Source organism: Bos mutus, chromosome X (assembly GCF_027580195.1).
Source record: "Bos mutus isolate GX-2022 chromosome X, NWIPB_WYAK_1.1, whole genome shotgun sequence".
Lineage (NCBI taxonomy): Eukaryota > Metazoa > Chordata > Mammalia > Artiodactyla > Bovidae > Bos > Bos mutus.
The window spans coordinates 94014536-94035055 of record NC_091646.1 but is presented as its reverse complement, the minus strand read 5'-3'; the positions used below and the strand labels follow the sequence as shown (position 1 = coordinate 94035055).

The following is a 20520-nucleotide window of genomic DNA, read 5'->3' as shown; positions in this document are numbered from 1 at the left end:
TTGCTGATTTCTGTGATTTAAAGATTTCCATCGTGGCCTATTTCAAGCTACTGAGTTGTTTAAGAACTGCCTCACAAAATTCCTAACCATTTAACTGTCTCATGAGTCAGTATGAGCCAGCTGAAGCACTCCACTGTTTATGTGTATATGTGTGTGTATCCATATATATATGTAATTTTCTTTTTATTAAATGTGGAATTTTCTATGTATTTTCCATTGTAATACATTACTCCTTTTGCTTACCAAACATGATAAAATTTTTTTGTATGTCAGTATATGTGTGTATATACTGTCAATTTTAAGGACTGGATAATATTTCATTGAATATACATATTAGGATTTATTTAATCATTGTTTTGTTTAGGGACCGTTAGAGTTTTCCCCAGAGAAGGCAATGGCACCCCACTCCAATACTCTTGCCTGGAAAATCCCATGGATGGAAGAGCCAGATGGGCTGCAGTCCATGGGGTCGCTAAGAGTCGGATACGACTGAGCCACTTCACTTTCACTTTCCACTTTCATGCATTGGAGAAGGAAATGGCAACCCACTCCAGTGTTCTTGCCTGGAGAATCCCAGGGACGGGAGAGCCTGGTGGGCTGCCGTCTATGGGGTCGCACAGAGTTGGACACGACTGAAGCGACTTAGCAGCAGAGTTTTCCCAGAACTTTGCCATTAAAAATAATGGTATTCAAATTTTTGCAGTAACCTTTCTTTCTAAGGGCTTCCCTGTGGTGGCTCAGAGGTTAAAGCGTCTGCCTAGAATGCAGGAGACCCAGGTTTGATCCCTGGGTCGGGAAGATCCCCTGGAGAAGGAAATGGCAACCCACTCCAGTACTCTTGCTTGGAGAATCCCATGGAGGGAGGAGCCTGGTAGGCTACAGTCCATGGGGTCGCAAAGAGTTGGACACGACTGAGCGACTTCACTTTCCTTTCCTTTCCTTTCTAAGTGAGTTAATCTATGAGAAATATCTTACAAACTGAAAGTGCTATATAAATATTACTTATATTAATTAGGTCCTGTTTTCTTGTTTAGATTATGTACATCTCTGAATGAGACAGTGGTGTGCAACTATCTTTGCATTCCCCACAGCACTTAGCAAAGTGCATCCACATTCATTACATATTTGAGAATAAAGACAATGGTCAGTTTATTCCATCTTCTAGTGCTTGTGATCAGTGGTCCACCTGTGTCAAGTTACAAGGCCTCATACAGCCCTCAGTCATAGATCTGAGTTTTTCCTCAGAGCAGATTCAGTTGGATCAGCTAGACTTAGCTCAAAACCTTGAACTTCATTGTTTTCAGCTAAACAAGTTGATCCCACATTGTTTTACATGTTTTCATGTAATATATTGGGGCTTCCCTGATAGCTCAGTTGGTAAGAATCTGCCTGCAATGCAGGAGACCCCAGTTTGATTCCTGGGTCAGGAAGATACGCTGGAGAATGGATAGGCTACCACTCCAGTATTCTTGGGTTTCCCTTGTGGCTCAGCTGGTAAAGAATCCACCTGCAGTGTGGGAGGCCTGGGTTTTATCCCTGGGTTGGGAAGAGCCCCTGGATAAGGGAAAGGCTACCCACTCCAGTATTCTGGCCTGGAGAATTCCATGGACTAAACAGTCCATGGGTTGCAAAGTGTCAAACACAACGAATATATTAAAGTATCTATGACCCCAGTGGACAAAATGTAGCAGACAATTGCCTCTCCCTCCCCACCCCCTTGCACAAACACACTACTGTGTACCTCTTTTTCTCCCAGGAACAAATGAACAAAGATAATCACAAAATATATCCACTTTGTACTCACTAAAGAAAGAAGTTCCTGCATTTCCTTTCTTACTTTAGGTTTTATTTTAGTATTTCGAATTATACATGTATTCTCATTTCCTTGGTTGCCTCCAGGTGAGAGTACAAAGTTAACAACACTCAATAAAATAAATGAAGCCATAAAATCTTCTGGCAGCATTATAAGGTTGTTATAAAAATGCACATTTGGGGAAAAACGTCCTTTAACAATTTTGAAACCTAAAGCCATGAACATTTTTTATTACTAAGAAAAAAACATTTTCCCCAATATTTTGTTATGAAAATTTTTGAACATACAGAAGACAACTTGAAAGAATTGTACAAAGAACACCCAAGTACTTGCCACCTAGATTCTACAGTTAACATTTTATTTCACACGTCTATCCATCCCTCTATCAATCCCTCAATCCACTTGAAAGTGTGTGTGTGTGTGTGTAAATTGTATATATCAATACTCTTCCTCTCTTCGCTATTCATATCATTACCTATAGAGGAAAATCCAGTTTTAAAAGCCAACTACTCTATCAGTCTAGAAAGGTGACTGGTTCAGGCTCCATCCTCAGGCAAGCTTGAAACTCCATAGATAAGACAGAGCTGGCAGGCTTCCAGGTATGATTGACTTTAGTCCTGTTCTGAAAAGGCTTAAGAGAGCAGAAATAGGTAATGTGGACTTCCAGGGGAATTCTAGGTGGGAGGCTGCTCTGTGCTGGGGGATCTCCCAACCACAGCTGCTGTTTTAACTCAAGTAATTTGGAGCATCTATTGGATCTAAAATATGTGTGTGGGGGTGGGTGTTGTATATATATGCACACGTGTGCACACACACCCCCATATACTGCATTATCTCCATGACAGTGTAGCAAAGTAGGTCTTATCTCTGCTTTATAATTCAGGGACAGAACTTGGGTTAAAAGACATGTCCAAGGCTGCACAGCTAATAAGTGTTAGGAAGGGAAATGGAACTTTTTTTTTCTGGAGCCTGAACCACTTCCCATGCCATTCTCGGCTTGGTTTCCTTGCCTCAGTGGCCCTTGGTGTCACCTCTCAATGTGGTTCATGCTCAGGCCAGTTGGCCTGCTGGAGGGCCTCAAGAAGACTGCGTGCTTACAACTGGTCCTTAGAGAGGATGATTTTAGTGGCAGGGGTCGGGGGCGAGTTGCAGTCCAGAGTAACCAAGCCAAGGCTTTGAGAAAGCTAAGAGAAAGCGGGGTAACTAAGGAAAGACAGGATCCTGTCTGCCTTTGATGATCATGACTTGCTGGTTTGTTTCCAGGTGTTTTGAAGTCTTCTGCATCTATTGTCAGTCAAACCACATTGAAGAACCTTATGTCAGCATCACCAAGAAGCGGCAGATACCAAAAAATGGCCACTCAGAGGAAATTGAGAAGGAAGTGGGCCAGGCAGAGGGCAAGCTATTCACCCACCGATCTGCATTCAGCCGGGCATCGGTGATCCAGGCTTTCCTGGGCTCAGCCCCACAGCTGACCCTGCAGCTGTACATAAGTGTCTTGCAGCAGGATGTCAGTATCGGACGATGTATGTATATTTTTTATTTCTGTTTGCATTTGGGAAGCGTGGAGAGCAAAACATAAGGTCTGTTTTGTTTCAGGTGAAATTCATTTCTATGCGCCTTCCATCCGAAGTCTGTGTTGCGGTTACTAAGCTCAAAACGTAGTGAGTTAAAATAATAGTGTTTCTTTTGCTTATGAATCTGAAGTTTAGGCAGCTCTCAAAAGGGCTCACCTCGGCTCCACTGTGCGTTAACTGGGGTGGCTCAAAGATGGGGAGTTGGAATCCACTGAGGGCTTATCCACTCACAATTCTTACGGTCGGTGCTGGCTGTTGCTGGGGCCTCAGATCTTTCCCACTTTGTCTCTCCGTGTGGGCTAGTTTGAGCCTCCTCACAGCATGGTGGCTGCTTTCAAGAGCGAATATCCTAAGAGGGAGAGAGGGCCAGGTGGAAGGGTATCCCTTTTGTGATCCGATTTTGAAGTCATGCAACATTACTTTTGCTGCCATTTTCTTTGTTGATACAGCCAGGAATCCTGTCGAGGTTCAAGCCAAAGGGAAGAAAGGAAACTGACTTTTGTTAGGGAATGGCCACAGTCTAGAGGTTCACAGCTGTGATCATTGTGGAAAATACAACTTGCTGTACATAGGCCGAAAGGATGGTTGCCAGGGGCTGGGCCTCTTCAGATTGTGCCTCTGTCACTCAGCGGTAGTTGTAAAGCAGCTGAGACAGTTGTAACAGCTTCTTTGTGGTGAATGAGGGCATCAGGAGTTCTTCCTGTCTTCTTGAAGTTCTAATAGATATCTCATCTTTAAAATAAACATACTTCTCTAACCTTTGGACTAGTCTCACATCATCAAATTGAGGGCAGGTTTTGATTAAGCCAGATTAAAAAAAAAACTGCACATGCATTGGACACAAGTGAAAAACCTTCATATGAAAAGAGGAAATAATCCTTTGAAAATATTAATATTGTTAAGTAAATGAAAACCAGATATTCTGGTAAGTTTTACTATACAGATAAGCAAAAGTGAGTTAAAAGCCTTAAGTTTAAAAATACATATTTAAGATAACACTGAAATTGGAGTATTTTAAAATAAATCACCCTTATTAATTTAACTTCCCTCAGTCTTCTTTCTGCCTCTAATCTAGGCTGGATGGTAAAATGTCTTTAATTTATGGCTGAGTCACAGGTTATTTGTATATCACAGTCTCCCTTATCCAGATTACATAAGAATGATTATGATTCTTAAGATATATCAGAACTTTAAGTTGACATCTTGGACCTTGGTGGATTAACACCTGTGAAAACACCTTCCACAACCCCAGGTAGACAGTAGATGCTCAATAAATGCAGCAGCATCCTTGTTTTCTAGAGACTTATAACTATAATGGGCATTGACCAAGGTGAGCCCTCTGCATGCCAATATACCCTTTACCCAGTTCATTGTTTTTCTATGTGGCAGGAACACAGCAAGAGACCAGATATGGTCATAGCCAATTTGATTTTTACATGTCAGTTCAATTTTTTTTCTCAAGTTACTGAAAATGAAGTTGTCTTTTAGCTCAGAGGTTGGCAAATAGCAGCCCATGGATGTAATCAGGGGGTGCTTGTTTTTGTAAATAAAATTTTATTGGAATGCAGCCATGCCCTTTGATTTACCCATTGTCTATGTCTGCCTTTTTTTTTTTCCCTTTGAGCAGAGTTGAGTAGTTGCATAGTTGCAACAGAAAATAAGTGGTCCACAGAGCATAAAGTATTTACTGTCGGGCTCCTTACAGAAAGTTTGCCAACCCACATTACAGTTTTTCAGATGGAATTCTATTCGGGAAAATGAAACCTATCTCATAAAATGTCAGTGTCACAAAGAATATCTGTAACATGCACCTCGAGAGTCCCCTGATAATTAAATGAAAATTCAAATATGTATAGAGAAAGGAAGTGGGCATGGTCCTCTTAAAAATACAGATAACTGCCATTTATATAGGTTTTGACTAATCCTAATCACTGCCTTAGCATATCTGAGGAAGGGGAAAGGTAGTTATAATTAGAGCACAGGCTAGGGTGTGTCATGGAGGCCAACATGGGCAGTATCTGTCATATGATTAGGAATGCATTTGGTGCAAGAAACAAACACCTGACTACAAGGTTAGACAACCCATTATTTTGCTCATCTAAGAAGAAATTGGAGTTAGGCCATTGCTGGCATTATATCAGCTGCTCACACTGATAAAGTTGATGTCCCTACAATTCCATTGGCCTTTCTTTTGGGTTGATACTGCATAGAATCCATCATGGCTTCATTCAAGGTAGGAAGAAAAGCATGAAGCAGAAGGGGGCATGTCTTTCTTCCTTTAGTTCAGTCACTCAGTTGTGTCCGACTCTTTGCGACCCCACGGACTGCAGCATGCCAGGCCTCCCTATCCATTACCAACTCCCGGAATTTACTTACACTCATGTCCATAGAGTTGATGCCATCCAACCATCTCATTCTCTGTCGTCCCCTTCTCTTCCTGCCTTCAATCTTTCCCAGCATCAGGGTCTTTTCAAATGAGTCAGTTCTTCACATTAGGTATTCAAAGTATTGGAGTTTCAGCTTCAGCATCAGTCCTTCCAATGAATATTCAGGACTGATTTCCTTTAGGATGGACTGGTTGGATCTCCTTGCAGTCCAAGGGACTCTCAAGAGTCTTCTCCAACACCACAGCTCAAAAGCATCAATTCTTCAGCACTCAGCTTTCTTTATAGTCCAACTTTCACATCCCTTCAGCACTCAGCTTTCTTTATAGTCCAACTTTCACATCCATTCATGACTACTGGAAAAACCATAGCTTTGACTGAACAGACCTTTGTTGGCAAAGTAATGTCTCTGCTTTTTATATGCTGTCTAGGTTGGTCATAACTTTCCTTCCAAGTAGTAAGCGTCTTTTAATTTCATGGCTGCAATCACCATCTGCAGTGATTTTGGAGCCCCCAAAAGTAAAGTCAGCCACTGTTTCCATCACTTCCCATCTATTTGCCATGAAGTGATGGGACCAGATGCCATGATCTTAGTTTTCTGAATGTTGAGTTTTAAGCCAACTTTTTCACTCTCCTCTTTCACTTTCATCTAAAGGCTCTTTAGTTCTTCTTCACTTTCTGCCATAGAGGTGGTGTCATCTGCATATCTGAGGTTATTGATATTTCTCTCGGCAGTCTTGATTCCAGCTTGTGCTTCATCCAGCCCACTGTTTCTCATGATGTACTTTGCATATAAGTTAAATAAGCAGGGTGACAGTATACAGCTTTGATGTACTCCTTTCCCGATTATTAGTAAGTAAAAGCTTTCCCAGAAACCTCCCTAATAAACCTCATTTAGGTCTCATTGACCAGGATTGGTCATGTTATCACCTTGGTTCAAGAAATGCTAGAGAAGCTGGGCATAGGACAGTTACAACCAGTGGCTTTGAACAGCATTCCTTCAACTTCTCTGGTGATGATGTGACCAGAGGTGGGAGCCAGGGAGTTTGTTAAAAAATCTACAGAAAACCAGGCTTCATTCTCGGAAATTGTGATTTGCTAGGTATGGGATGGTAGCCTCAGATAGGTCTTTTGATCTTTTTTCTCTTTTGTTTTCTAAACAAGTGCTCCTGGTAATTTTTATGTTTAGCAAAGTTTGGGAACACTGGACTAGATAAGTCACAGCCTGCCTAGGGCTGGGCCCATTGCCACCCACAACAAAATTATGTTTTCTTAAAATATAGGAGGAAGACACTGTCTGCCATACCATATGTTGAGACCAATAAAAATATCCATTCTTGACAGGAGAAGACACGAAGTCCATCCAAACCTGATCCCATTCAACATTCAAGCTCTGTATAGCTTTCTTTTCTCTCTTATCCTATGCTCACTTAGCAAATGCTGATGAATTTGGCCTTGGCAGAGCTTGGATGGGAGGTGGAGCCAGCCACATGGTCCACTGGAGAGGTTTTTGTTAATTGCAGTACAATTCATACAACAATAGGTTCACCATTTTAAATGTACAATTTAGTGGATTTTAGGATATTCAGTATGTTGTGTCATCATCATCACTATCTAATTTTAGAATATTTTTGATACATCGAAAAGAAATCCCATACTTAGTAGCAGTCACTGCTCATTTCCCCTCTCCAGACCCTGGCAATCACTAATCTACTTTCTGTCTCTATGAATTTGTCTATTGTGCATACTTCATATAAATGGTATCATATACTTTTGGAGAGTTTCTTCCCCCATAGTCAGTGAATAATGGACACTGTCTATGACCCTCAGCCTTTGAGTGAGACTAGTCAGCTCTCAGGGGACTTGATTAAGTCTCTGGACCTTGGAGGATAAGTTGGTCTGAGGCCCAGGTGAGTACACCAAGGTTTCTGTGTTCTGTGAAGGCCTCTGCAGCATGCCACTTGGCCTGCCTGGATCTCCAAGTGCCCTGCTCTCTTCCAGTCAAGGCGGTAATGTTGGCAGTAATGATGACTGCTTCTCAGATCCTTGCTTTGTGCCAGGCACTGTGATTGTTATGATTTTGTTTCACGTTCACAGCACCCCTGTGAGGTAGATCTGATTACTTCCATCTTCTTAAGGATGAAAATTGTACTCCTAGTATACCAGAGGAGGCAGGACATAGGATTAGATTTATGTGAATTCACTCATTGAAGTCAATGAATATGTATTGAATATATTCTGTGTTCCTGACCTTGTGCTGGGCTCCAAGGATTAAGTGGTAAATAAGGTGGACAGGGCTGTATCCTTCTGGAACAGGATAAGCAAATAGGATACAAATAATTAGTCATATATTTATTTTATTTCAGGTAAATCCTGCAAAGTAAAAGTCTGTTGGGGGACTCTAACCGAGTCTGGGAGATAAGGGAAAATTTCCCAGGGGAACTTAAGTATAAAGTAAAATCTGGTAGATGAATCAAGTGAAGTAAAAGAAGGAAAGGGTATCCCAGGATTTCAGACTTTATCCCAGAGGCAATAGGAGGTCACTGGTAAGTTTTAAACGTCACAGTGTCATGATCAGATTTTGTTTTAGAAGCTGATTACTCTGGAAAATGGATTGGAAGGGAGTGAGGGGAGAAACAAGGAGGCCCAGAAGTGGGCTGCTACTGTTGTCAAGTTGAGAACAATAATGGCTTAGGCTGTAATGGTAGAAATGGGTTATTGGAGCAATATTACTGGTGCAGAAGTTGAACAAGATGATGATTGATTGAATGGGAAGGTGGGACAAAGGCAGATGTCAGACATAGTTCCCAAGTTCCTGACATATACTGTTGATTTATACCCTGCCTCATTCCAAAAATGGACTTGTAACAGGGCTTATTAGTGCTGTGATACTCTCTGTGGAATATACCCTTCTGTCTGCTCTTGTGGAAACTGGTAAATTAAATGGTAATATTATATAAACACATCTGGACTGAAACATGCAATTCAAGCAGTTCATATGGTTACTAAAGATTACTGAACTTAACTTATGAATGTGTCTCAGTGTAAACACAATTAAAAATCTCACTCTCACATGAAATACCTAACCTGTCTAACACCATTTATTTGAGAGAGGAACAAAGTTATCAGTGGCCGAATACATGTTTTAAGATGTACAAATATATAAATTCTGTCCCAAGTGATAGACTCAGATGTATACACAGTTCTTATAAACACTCTACGTGCTGTGTTAGGTTGGAAAAAAAGTTGTCACATCAAGTGAAGAAGGAAACTAATTACTCTATTAGCTGACATTTTCTCCTGTTCATCAGATGCTGAAGGGCCCCCCTCTGCTGCTCCTGGCCTGTCATACAGCTGGCTTCAACAGTGGGGTCAGTGGACCTGGGTTCACCATCCCAGTTCACCACTTTCTGGCTGTGTGATCTTGGACATCCATCTGTCTCCTGTGAGCAGCAGCTTCCTCACCTGTAAAACGGGGATAATCAAGAGTTCCTGCATCTTGGGGTTTTCCCAGAGATGAAGTCATCATGTGCCTATAAACTGTGACTTAACACAGAGCCTGGCACAGGCCACACCCTTAACAGATGGCTGCCTGTGTCTCCCTACCCAGCTGCTTGGACAGGTCCCCCAAGGGGCGGCCAGGCCCGGTTCTCATGTGATTGCTAGATGCTTGGGCCTCTGGCTCTGAGAGCCCTGGCCTGGCCTGCTGCACCCTGTGGGGGTAGAGTGCTGTGCAGAGGAGGAAGCCAGGGCTACATCCAGGAACCACACAGTCCTCACCTTGGTTCCCTCTCTGCTCCCCTCTGTCTAGTGACACCCTCTATCTCCCTCCTTCCTCCACTGATGGAAGCTTGGCACTGGCTTAGCCTTTGCTGGCTTCTCAGGAGTGTCTGAGAGTAACCATGTTGGGTGTGCGTACAGCTCGGTGGAGCGGGTGCTTGTTTAATCCAAGAAACCTTTCTTAACACCTGGTGCTCCTTCAACCAGATGCCTCACTGTCAAGATGTTCACCGCACAAATTTGTGGATCATTACAAGAGCCATAAAGCCCTTCTGGACTCAGGCAAGCCTCCCTCTTACCCTCCTGCTTATTTGAGTGGCCAGCAGGCTTCTCCCCAGCGATGGCAGGTGGAGAGTGTCCTTCAGCTGGTCACATGAGGACACCAGCCATGCCACCCTATCCCTGAAGTGGAGCATCTTTATGTCCAGGGCATGGTACCTCATCTTCCACTGACTTTCAGACAACAGGGAGTGCCTCCAGGGCGGGTGGTGCCAGGGAATCAAGCATCGTACTCACATCCTGCCAGGTTGGTTAAATAGTTGTATGGTTGCTGAAAGTGGTTGATTTTGGCTTATGGCTGTGGCATGTTTAACACTGAATGTAGTCTCCAGGATACCTCACTGGAAGTCACACCATGACTTGTTGTAGCATGAGACCTGGTCTCCAGGATACCTCACTGGAAGTCACACCAGAGGATCCATTGAGGACCAGAGAAGTCATAGTAGGTGGATAAACTGTGTCAGGTTAGCAGGTCTGTGTGTTCAGGGTCACCTTACAGTCCATGCTGTGTCAGCACTAGTGGCCCTGTGATGCCTGCAGGGAGCCAGGCTTCCTGGGCTCTTTAGACTCTGTTTGATGACTAGGTTTGGAGGTTGAGCTTTTCTGACCTCATGTGGGCAGGCCATGTGCAGAGTCACGTGGACAGGGGAGAATCAGGCAGAGCTGTACCACTGTTGCTTTAAGAATCGTGTTCCAGCTGTGCCTGTGGGTTCAAAGCAGACATGGGGGCCCCGGGCAGCTTATCCTCTGTCTAACTGACGCACCCTGCCACACCCCTCTCCTCCCCAGGACCAGGGGTCCTCCACCAGGGGAGGAAGGCAGGCAGAGGCTGAGAACCACTGCCCTTGGGAAAGCATGAGTCACCCAAGGTTAGGCTTTTTGTGCATTTTGAAAAGACGGAAGGGGACTGGTGAGGGAGGATTTGTTCTAACTTGAGCCCTGCAGAGACCAGTGACAACCAGTGCCCTGTTGGGAGTGGGAAAACTAAAACCAGTGTGAGTGGGAACAAGGGCTGGGGAGGGCGTGCGTGCCAAACCAGGTCTGTGATCAAAAGCGGTGTCAGGGCAGGCCAGGGTCAGACACCAGACACAGGTCAGCACAGGTGAAAACATCACTTGTGAGATGACATGAGCCCAAGAGTCCAGCCTGGAAAGACCTTGGAGAGTGATGTCAGATTGCTGTTGGCGTGAACACAAGGCCTGGGAATAAGGCTGGCCTCCCTCTGAAGACAGCCTCTGAGAAGAGGTGTTTTGAGGGCCCAGGCTCCCCTCGTCCCTGAATCTGACAGGTCCTGCAGTCATGTAGCTGTAACTCTTAGAATAGGTCTCTAGATCCCCATAATAGAATCTCTAAATGAGGGACCATTTAGTAATCTCTAATACATTCTTTACTCCTTGGAAGGAAAGTTATGACCAACCTAGATAGCACATTGAAAAGCAGAGACATTACTTTGCCAACAAAGGTTCGTCTAGTCAAGGCTATGGTTTTTCCAGTGGTCATGTATGGATGTGAGAATTGGACTGTGAAGAAAGCTGAGCACCGAAGAATTGATGCTTTTGAACTGTGGTGTTGGAGAAGACTCTTGAGAGTCCCTTGGACTGCAAGGAGATCCAACCAGTCCATTCTGAAGGAGATCAGCCCTGGGATTTCTTTGGAAGGAATGATGCTAAAGCTGAAACTCCAGTACTTTGGCCACCTCATGCGAAGAGTTGACTCATTGGAAAAGACTCTGATGCTGGGAGGGATTGGGGGCAGGAGGAGAAGGGGACGACAGAGGATGAGATGGCTGGATGGCATCACTGACTCAATGGACGTGAATCTGAGTGAACTCTGGAAGTTGGTGATGGACAGGGAGGCCTGGCATGCTGCCATTCATGGGGTCACAGAGTCAGACACTACTGAGCAACTGAACTGAACTGAATACATTCTTTCCTAAAGTATAAATTGCAAAGTGGCAGCTCACAAACCTAATCTGGATGGTGTTTGTTAGTCCTCCGCAGACATCTTAAAAGAAAATTCATAAGTGCTGACAGTTAGAATCACAAACTTTTAACCTAAGTATCTGGATTTCTGACTTCTTTTGTGAAATCAAAATGTCTGGGTGTCCATGTGGTTGCAGTCAGCTGCAGATACAAGATACTATCCTATTAAGGTTGGCCTTTGGTTTGCCACTTTTCTCTTTTGCATTTCATGTCTCACCCACTTTACTCATAGTGGCCACTATAGTCTGGACACTATAGAGACTTGAACTTGTTACTCACACCACAAATTAATTCTAAGTTCACAGTGTTCATAAGGATCAATTTTCTCTTTTAATGATGTATTATAGTACAGGGCTTCTCATACTATCTTCAGTGTACAGTCAATATTATCTGTTTTTCTTATTCTAATTCCTTATGAACTGATAGGAAGTCCTATAATTCATGACTGATACACAGCTCACATTTGACAAATGTCTTTATAAGAGAGAGTCAGGAAGAGATTTGATTACAGAGTGAGATGATAATGTGAGGACTGGAGAAAGATGCTATATGCTTGCTTTGAAGATGGAGGATGGGGCCACTAGGCAAGGAATGCAAGCTAGAAAGTCAAGGAAATGGATTCTTCTCTAGGGCCTCTGGAGGGACCATGGCCCTTATTGGCACCTTGATTTTAACCCAGAGAAACTAATTTGAGACTCCTGGCCCCAAAAGCTGTAAGAGAATAAAGGTGTGTTGTTTTAGGCCACCAAGTTTGTGATAATTTGTTATCACAGGAGCCATAGGAAACTAATAACAGGTGCAGAGTAACCTTTTACAATCTCTTATTAGGAGCAGACCAATACTCCAAGAAAACTCTCATTTTCACAGAGAGCAAATAAATTCTAGATTTGCTACAATGTATTATTTGATTCTAAAGGATCCACAATCTCTTTTTGACAAACTTACAAGTAAACCCATAAACTGAGCCAGATTTGGCAAAGTTTAACACAGATTTGTGTTACTTTTCAGATTCTTCCACAAACTTAATGCTTTCTGTATTCATTCAGTTTTTTTTCCTTCACCATACTTCCTCTTTCCCATTCTGGAACAAGTCATTTTACTTCAGCCCAAAAACACTTTTTCTGCCCTTAATTTTTAAAATGTCTCATTATCTTCAGACTCATAGTGGAGACTTATTCTTGTAGAGTCTCATTTACATAAATTATAACTTTTAAGCAGTCACAGGTATTTCATGGAGAAAACCAGGGGGTGGATCATTGTAAATTTCTGTCATTTTAGCAGAGCTTTTGCATACATTTAAGCCAGCTTTATTCAGCCATGCAATTCCTTTCTGTAGTTTCACATCCTGGCAGAAATGAACATACTCATTTACAAATCCAAAGATACAGCCTCTGTAGTGTAGCAAAAGTATATCAATTCAAATCATGCTTAACAATCAATGTTTTAGTATTCTTTCTGAGACATTTTCTAGGCATCCATTGAATTTCTATTAATTATCTCATAATATCACTGCAGAGCCTTCAGTTGTCTAAAGATTTTAGAAATGTTCTTCAACAGAACATACTCCAAAATCTCATTACTGTGGAAAATACAGGTTTATCAGAACAGTGACTCATTCTATTTGCTTGAATATAAATTGATTTTTTTTCCTATAATCTTAGACCTTCAGTAGGAGTAATTCTAGTTCTTTTGATCATAAACCTTTACATATTTAGGAAAAATATACCCAAGAGGCTTAAAAATGTATGCTTGTATTATAATTAACACTGATGACTCAGAGAAGACCTATTTGTCATTAAAACCAAAATATTATACTTGTCATCATAGTCAAAGATTAACATTAATTATGTCAATTTGAACTTTTAAAATATTTTAAAATCTAGCACTTTTAAAGTATTAGTAGTTCATTTTTATATTGTAGGAAATTTTAGTTATATTCAGTCTATATAAGCACTTATTTATTTAGATATGCCAATCAGAATAGAGGTCCTGTATTTTTTTTCAAATTTTAAACTTTTTTTTTTTTTTTGTATTGGGATATAGCCGATTAACAATGTTATGGTAGTTTTAGGTAAACAGTGAAGGGACTCAGCCATACATATACATTTATCCATTTTCCCCCAAACCTCCCTCCCATCCAGGCTGGCACCAAACATTGAGTAGAGTTCCATGTGCTATACCATAGGTCCTTGTTGGTTATCCATGTTGAATATGGCAGTGTGTACATGACCTTCCCAAACTTCATATCACTTACCCCCCACCACTGGCAACCATAAGTTCATTTTCTAAGTCTATGAGTCTTTCTGTTTTATAAGTAAATTCATTTGTATCGTTTCTTTTTAGATTCCACATAAAAGGGAAGTCATACAATATTTCTCCTTCTCTGTCTGACTTACAGTATGACACTGTAGGTCTGTCCATATTGCTGCAAATGGCATTATTTCATTCTTTTTAATGGCTTAGTAATATTCAATTGTATATATATGCCACATCTTCTTTATCCATTCCTCTGTCAGTGGACATTTAGGTTGCTTCCTTGGCTGTTGTAAACAGTGCTGCGATGAACATTGACATGTATCCAAAGGTAGGAACACATTACATCCTCACATAATCAGAGATGAAGGAATTTCTGAACTATAGACACAAGTACATATAGCCACAGAGACATAGCTTCAGTTCTACAATTTCAGTCATGGGTTAAGTGTAAACACAAGCAGAAAATCTCCCTAGTCCAGATTTCAAATAGCTGTTTTCTTCCCAAAGGGCATGACATTTTGAATTGATTTGAGATAAAAAATGGACTAAAAATAAAAAGGCTGACAAACCAGATTCTCTTTTGTGGGCAGGGACCTGAATCATATAGACTTGAATATCTATAGACCATGAACCCATTTAGAGAGAGCTCTGGATGGTCAGATCCTCATACCAAATCCCCATCCATTTCTGCCAATGATAGGGAATAACTTAACAGCCAAAAATAAACCGAAATAAAACATTAGTAGAGAGGCAGTTTTAAATTAGAAGAACACAGAGTCCACATAGTTTTGTTGGTGTTCTGGCTTCACCCAGGAGAGATAAGAAAAGACACACCTGGGCTTTCACCATACACCAGGCGCACTTCTCCATGAACAGTGTTTACCTGGCTCTGACAGGTGAGTCTGTTGGGCATCTCACTGTGAGCTCCAAAGCGGTTAAAAGATATTTTTCAAAAAGAATGAAATCTTGTCACTCATATAGATATGGACACATTAAAAGATTTTATTATTCATGAGGGAATTTACAGATGTTAAAACGAATTCAAAAGAAAACAAAGGAATGTTGAGCAGGAATATTGAAAGAAGTGTGTAATTGGAAGCAAGACTTTTATTGCATTGTGTGTGTGTGGGGGGAGGAGCGACAGTTGAACCTCTGCTGGACGATGCATTTTGACAGGTATCTGTGACCTGATAGCCTGGATCTTGGAGCCAGCAAGCGACAGGCCCATGACCACCACAGGAGGTGCATTGCCCCCAACATGGGGAAAGGGCAGTGCCCAATCCTGAGCTCCACCTCTTCTTTATGGATGTGACCATCTCTCTAATTCATGTCCCAATTCAGGAAGAATTGCTTCCAGAGCCTGGCAGGGGCCTTCAGAGTCTCATCCACTGGCTAACCCACTCACAGTTGAGGGAGCCCATGCTGCTGCTATCAGCAAATGCAACTAGAGTTTGGATCCATGGGTGTGCTCCAGACTCTTCTCAGTTTCTGTCATTGAAAGTATCTGTGGGATATCTGAAAGGAGAGAGCTCATGGAGTTGATGGGTTTAGTCAGGAGAAATGAATGGACTCATAGCCTGGAGAGCTGAATGTAGGGCCTGTAACAGGCTCTTCTGTACTCTGAGCCACTTGTCCTTGGCCCTTTTGATTTTAGCATAGCTGTGGTGAAAAGTTCCATGGACATTGCTACCATCCCCTGTCCAGCCTGTGTCCCAGCACACCATGAGAGGTATTTTTCTTCTTTTCTGTCTTAGGATTTTCTTCTATGCCATGGAACACAGTTCAGTTAGTGCTGCAAAGTGTGGGCAAGGTAATGCTTGTTGGGCCACCTGCAAACTAAGGAAGATGGTAGTGAATGAATAAAGCTTTGGCCTCTGTCCTTAAGATGAATAATTTGGGATCCAATACATATGGTGGATCCCCAGTGGAAATGATGTCCATGGGCCACAGTGGTAACCAGCTTGACAGTGTTATGTAGTCTTTATGAGCCTTACTTCCTTCCCTCCTTCGCTCTGTTTCCTAGGCTCCCCTCCCAGTGAACTGCCTGCATCCAGATGCTTGTCTCAGGCTCTGCCATTAGTGCTGTCATCTGAATGGAGGTGGTCTTTTCAGTCAAAGTGGGCCAGGCATGTGCAGCTGTGGAAAAGGAAGTTAAGTTCTTCAAGGGCACACGTTCTGATGGAGGCTGTGAAAGAGTAGAGGGGTAGGAATACAGAGGTTTGTATAAGAGATAGGCTGAAATTGTGCCCCAGGGATTCTTAGCTGGATGAGGGAAAATAGAGGATTCATTTGATTTCAGAGCTTGTTGTAGGTTTCTGATGGAGGGCCACTTGAGGGAATAGCCTGGGGCAAGGAGGAACTATGGAGTAATATGCCTGGAAAGGGGACAAAAGGTCTCCACTGTATCAGCTAGCTATTGTGAATAACAAACTACCCAAGACTTAGTGGTTTAAACAGTTAGCATTTATTGTTGCTCAGTAGTCTACAGGTCCACTGGGCAGTTCTGGTCTGGGCTTGGCTAGGCTGATGTTGAGTAAGCTTGCCCATGAATTCACATGCAGTCTGGGGGTCAATGGGAATAATCGGTCTAGGATGGCAGCACTTGGAATGGCTCTCTTCCATGTGTTTACTTCCTGAGCAGGCTGGCCTGGTGGTGGCAGGGCTCTGAGAGAGTCAAAGAGTGTGCAGCCTCTTGTGGTCTAGGCTCAGAACTGGGACATTGTCACTTCTTCCAGATTCTGTTTCCACTTAGCACAATCGAGAGGAGATCAGGAGAGAAAATGAAATCCCTTTCATGATAATACGCCACTAAGTTGACACTACTCAGTAGAGCATTTTCACTTGTATTATATGGAAATTAGCCTCTTTTAATTTTTAGCCTGTTGGTTAGACCTGATTTTTCCCTGCTGAAGCAACGCTAACACAACTACTTCCCTTACGACATGGCAGGTCTTCACATTTTCACAAGTGTCCTGTCTTCCTTTTCTTTTCTGTTCTCCAAACTCTCCAGTCATTTCTCTAATGGCATGCTTGGTAGCCATCAAGGTCTCTACCTGAAATATAGTCTGGTTCATCTGACTTGTCACTCTTAACACATGGCATTCATAACTGCATGTGACATTGTAGGCATATATGATGAGCTTATAGCAGTGAAACTGTGTTTTATTTTATTTTTGCTTTAATCTGAACTCTGTGATTTGATTGATGTGCCCAAATGTAGCTTTTGGGAGAGCTCAATCACACAATTGGTTTATACTGATAGATGATCTGATAAATTGTCCTAGTTCTTTTTCCATACTGAGAGCAGCTAAATCAAGATTTACCCATCTTGTACTTGCTCAATATAATTTTACATATATAAAGTTAGGGTTTGATATATATTTTTTTCTTGTTCTATTTCCTTTTCTTGGATTCAAGCCCAGGATATCAGTCTGTTCAGATAATTGTGAATCATGCTTCTTTTGTCTTCCCAGTTTTGTCCTGGCTATAAGTTTATGTCTTCATGCAGCAGTTGACAAGACAATGAGGCTAGGACAGCCCCAAAGCTACAGCCCTGTGCACTCCTTGACAATTGCCCTTTGGCCTGGAAGGAAGTAGTAAAGCATATGAGTAGAGATTGCATATCTGATTGAAAATCCATTTGCACTGCACTCGTAGTAGCATATGCATTTTCTCTAACTTGTCCACAAGGACCTCATGAGTGGGCTTCTTCTGTTTTATGGGGCTTTTTCTGGAGGCCTTGCTGAAAACCATACACAATATCTGTAATACACACCCACTTATTAGCTGCAGATATCTTTTCTTTGTGCATGTAGACAGGAGTAAAGAATATTATAACACCCATGTACCTACTTGTCTGCTTTATTGAATAACAACCATAAGATAGGCTCTGGATATAGGGTTGGAGAAATTTCCTGGTTGGAAGAAGGTATGAGGCTTGAACAACTGACGTTAAACATGACGATCTTGAGTAGGCACTTGTAGGCAATGATGATTCACATGACATGTTTGCTTCAGAATTTTTTTTTCTGTTTAAAAAATAAAATAATACTAGTACAATTGGGGCACCCCATGATGCTTCCTTGTCATAATTTCAGAGTTTATCATTCTCATGCATGATTTATAACTTAACTGCATTTACACTGTCTCTATGACTATTATGTATTGTTTTGTAGGTCTTTAAACTTTATCATACTGTAGATATCATGTAACTTGCATTGTTTGCTCAACATAGTATTTCAAGAAGTATACATGCTGACATGCTGATGAATGTAGTGCTAGTTTGTTCTTTCTTGTGGCTAAGTATTCTATTGCAGGGAACAATTTTCTAAGAGATAGATAATAAATGTTTTCAATTAACAGTAAAGAATCCACATGCCAATGCAGGAGATGTGGGTTCGATCCAGGGGTCAGGAAGATCCCCTGGAAAAGGAAATGGCAACCCACTCCAGTATTCTTACCTGAGAAATCCCTTGGACAGAGGAGCCTGGTGGGCTATAGTCCATGGGGTCTCAAGAGTCAGACATGACTGAGCGACTAAACAATAAATGGTCAGTGTCACATAGTCTTCTTGGTTTTTGTCTGTTTTTATAACCCTTTAACAGTGTTCAAAGCACTATTAACTCTCATACTGTACAAAAATAGGGTTTAGATTGCCAACCTCTGTTCTCCTGTCCTGTCTGACTCACACCGTTTCTCCATCCTCCTTTTGATTTACATGGCTTCCTACGTCGTACGTTCCCTTTCTATAAAACAGAATGACTGCCTTGCCTACCTCCTCAAGAGAGTAGGAAGATAAGGCAGATGATAGATACGAAAGTGCTTGGAAATGTTGCTTTTTCCCACTCTGCACAGCATGTAGTATCTTAATTCCCCAACCAGGGATCAGACCCATGCCCCCTGCAGTAGAGGTGCAGAATCCTAACCACTGGACCATCAGGGAAGTCCCTGAAATGTTTTGGCTTTTTTTTTAATGCTTTTTTATGCCTTCTCTCTCTTTTCACTTCCTTTTTCTTTTTTTCCTCTCTCCTTCCTTTTTTGCTTCTTCATATTCCATGAAGAAATATGGGAGCTCATTGAGAAATGTAGATGACTGAGACACATAGGTAGACACTGTTGGGCAGTGGGGGATTGGGAAGACCTGCACCCAAAGTGTATATATAGTGTTACGTTCTTGCTGGTGGTTTCTCTGCAGCTCTGGGACATCAGTGGCTGGGAAATTCAGGAGGCACGCTCATTCTAGGCAGCCTGTTAGCAGAACACAGCTGTTACTTTGTTTAAATGTGCTTGGTCTAAGGTCTGGGCTGATGGCCTGTTCTGCCACCGAATAGCTGTGTGACCAGTCTCACCTCACAGGCCTTTTGGCTCTTCATCTGTCAACTGCATCTGTCAACACAGGTTTCACAAGATTGTTGTGAAAATTAAACAAGATAAGCTTAAAATGTTAGTATGTGGTGCAGGCCCTTGGTGAAATGCTTATTAGAGGTTAATTTGCTATATTTTTACCTATGGAGGTTAATTACTATGCTTTATTGTTTACTTATAGAGGGTCCTCCTTTAGGATCACTGCACTAGACAGCAAGTCCACAAAGGGTATGTGCCTGCTTTTCTTTTTTTTTTGTATAGCACTGGTAGCTTTAATGGATTTTAATAAAATTTGTAGCTTTTCAAAAAGTGAATAAGGTGAGCTTGGATTAGGTATTTCAGCACCTTCTCTGGTCTTGATGCAAAACAATGATGAATGAATTTTTTCTTTGTGGAAAAGATTTATTAGTAATTTAATTTCTTTAATGGGCAGATAGCTATTCAGATTTTTAACTTCATCATGTGTCACTTTTGGTATGTTGTATTTTTCTACCAATTTGTCCATTGCACCTACGTTGCTGAATTTATTGGCAACTGTTGTTAGTAATATTCTCTTATATGATTTAATGTTTGTAGGACTGTAATGCTATTTCCTCGTTTTCTGATATTCATAATTCATTTTGTATCTTTTGTTTCTTAATCAGTCCATCTAGGAGTTTATCAATTTTGTTGATCTTTTCAAATAACCAACTTTTGTATGTCTACTTTAAAAACTATCTCAAAATGGGAACTTTAATTTGAGAAAAATAATAGTGTCCTTCATCTGTTACTACAAACACCTTTTTTTAAATGCCTTGCTGCTGCTAAGTCGCTTCAGTCGTGTCTGACTCTGTGCGACCCCATAGACGGTAGCCCATCAGGCTCCCCCTTCCCTGGGATTGTCCAGGCAAGAACACTGGAGTGGGTTGCCATTTCCTTCTGCAATACATGAAAGTGAAAAGTGAAAGTGAAGTCGCTCAGTCGTGTCCGACTCTTAGCAACTTCATGGACTGCAGCCTACCAGGCTCCTCCATCCATGGGATTTTCCAGGCAAGAGTACTAGAGTGGGGTGTCATTGCCTTCTCCTTTAAATGCCTTAAACACAT

At 41.8% G+C, this 20520-nt stretch overlaps 1 protein-coding gene across 1 annotated transcript in view; it reads left to right on the top strand.

Moving 5' to 3' along the window:
• Positions 1–20520, top strand: part of XK (X-linked Kx blood group antigen, Kell and VPS13A binding protein) — a 48806-nt gene that overhangs the window by 6127 nt on the left and 22159 nt on the right. Inside the window, exon 2 of the mRNA XM_070366364.1 lies at positions 3077–3339. Within this exon, the coding sequence (XP_070222465.1) occupies positions 3077–3339 (263 nt within the window). The remainder of the gene's footprint in view (positions 1–3076; positions 3340–20520) is intronic.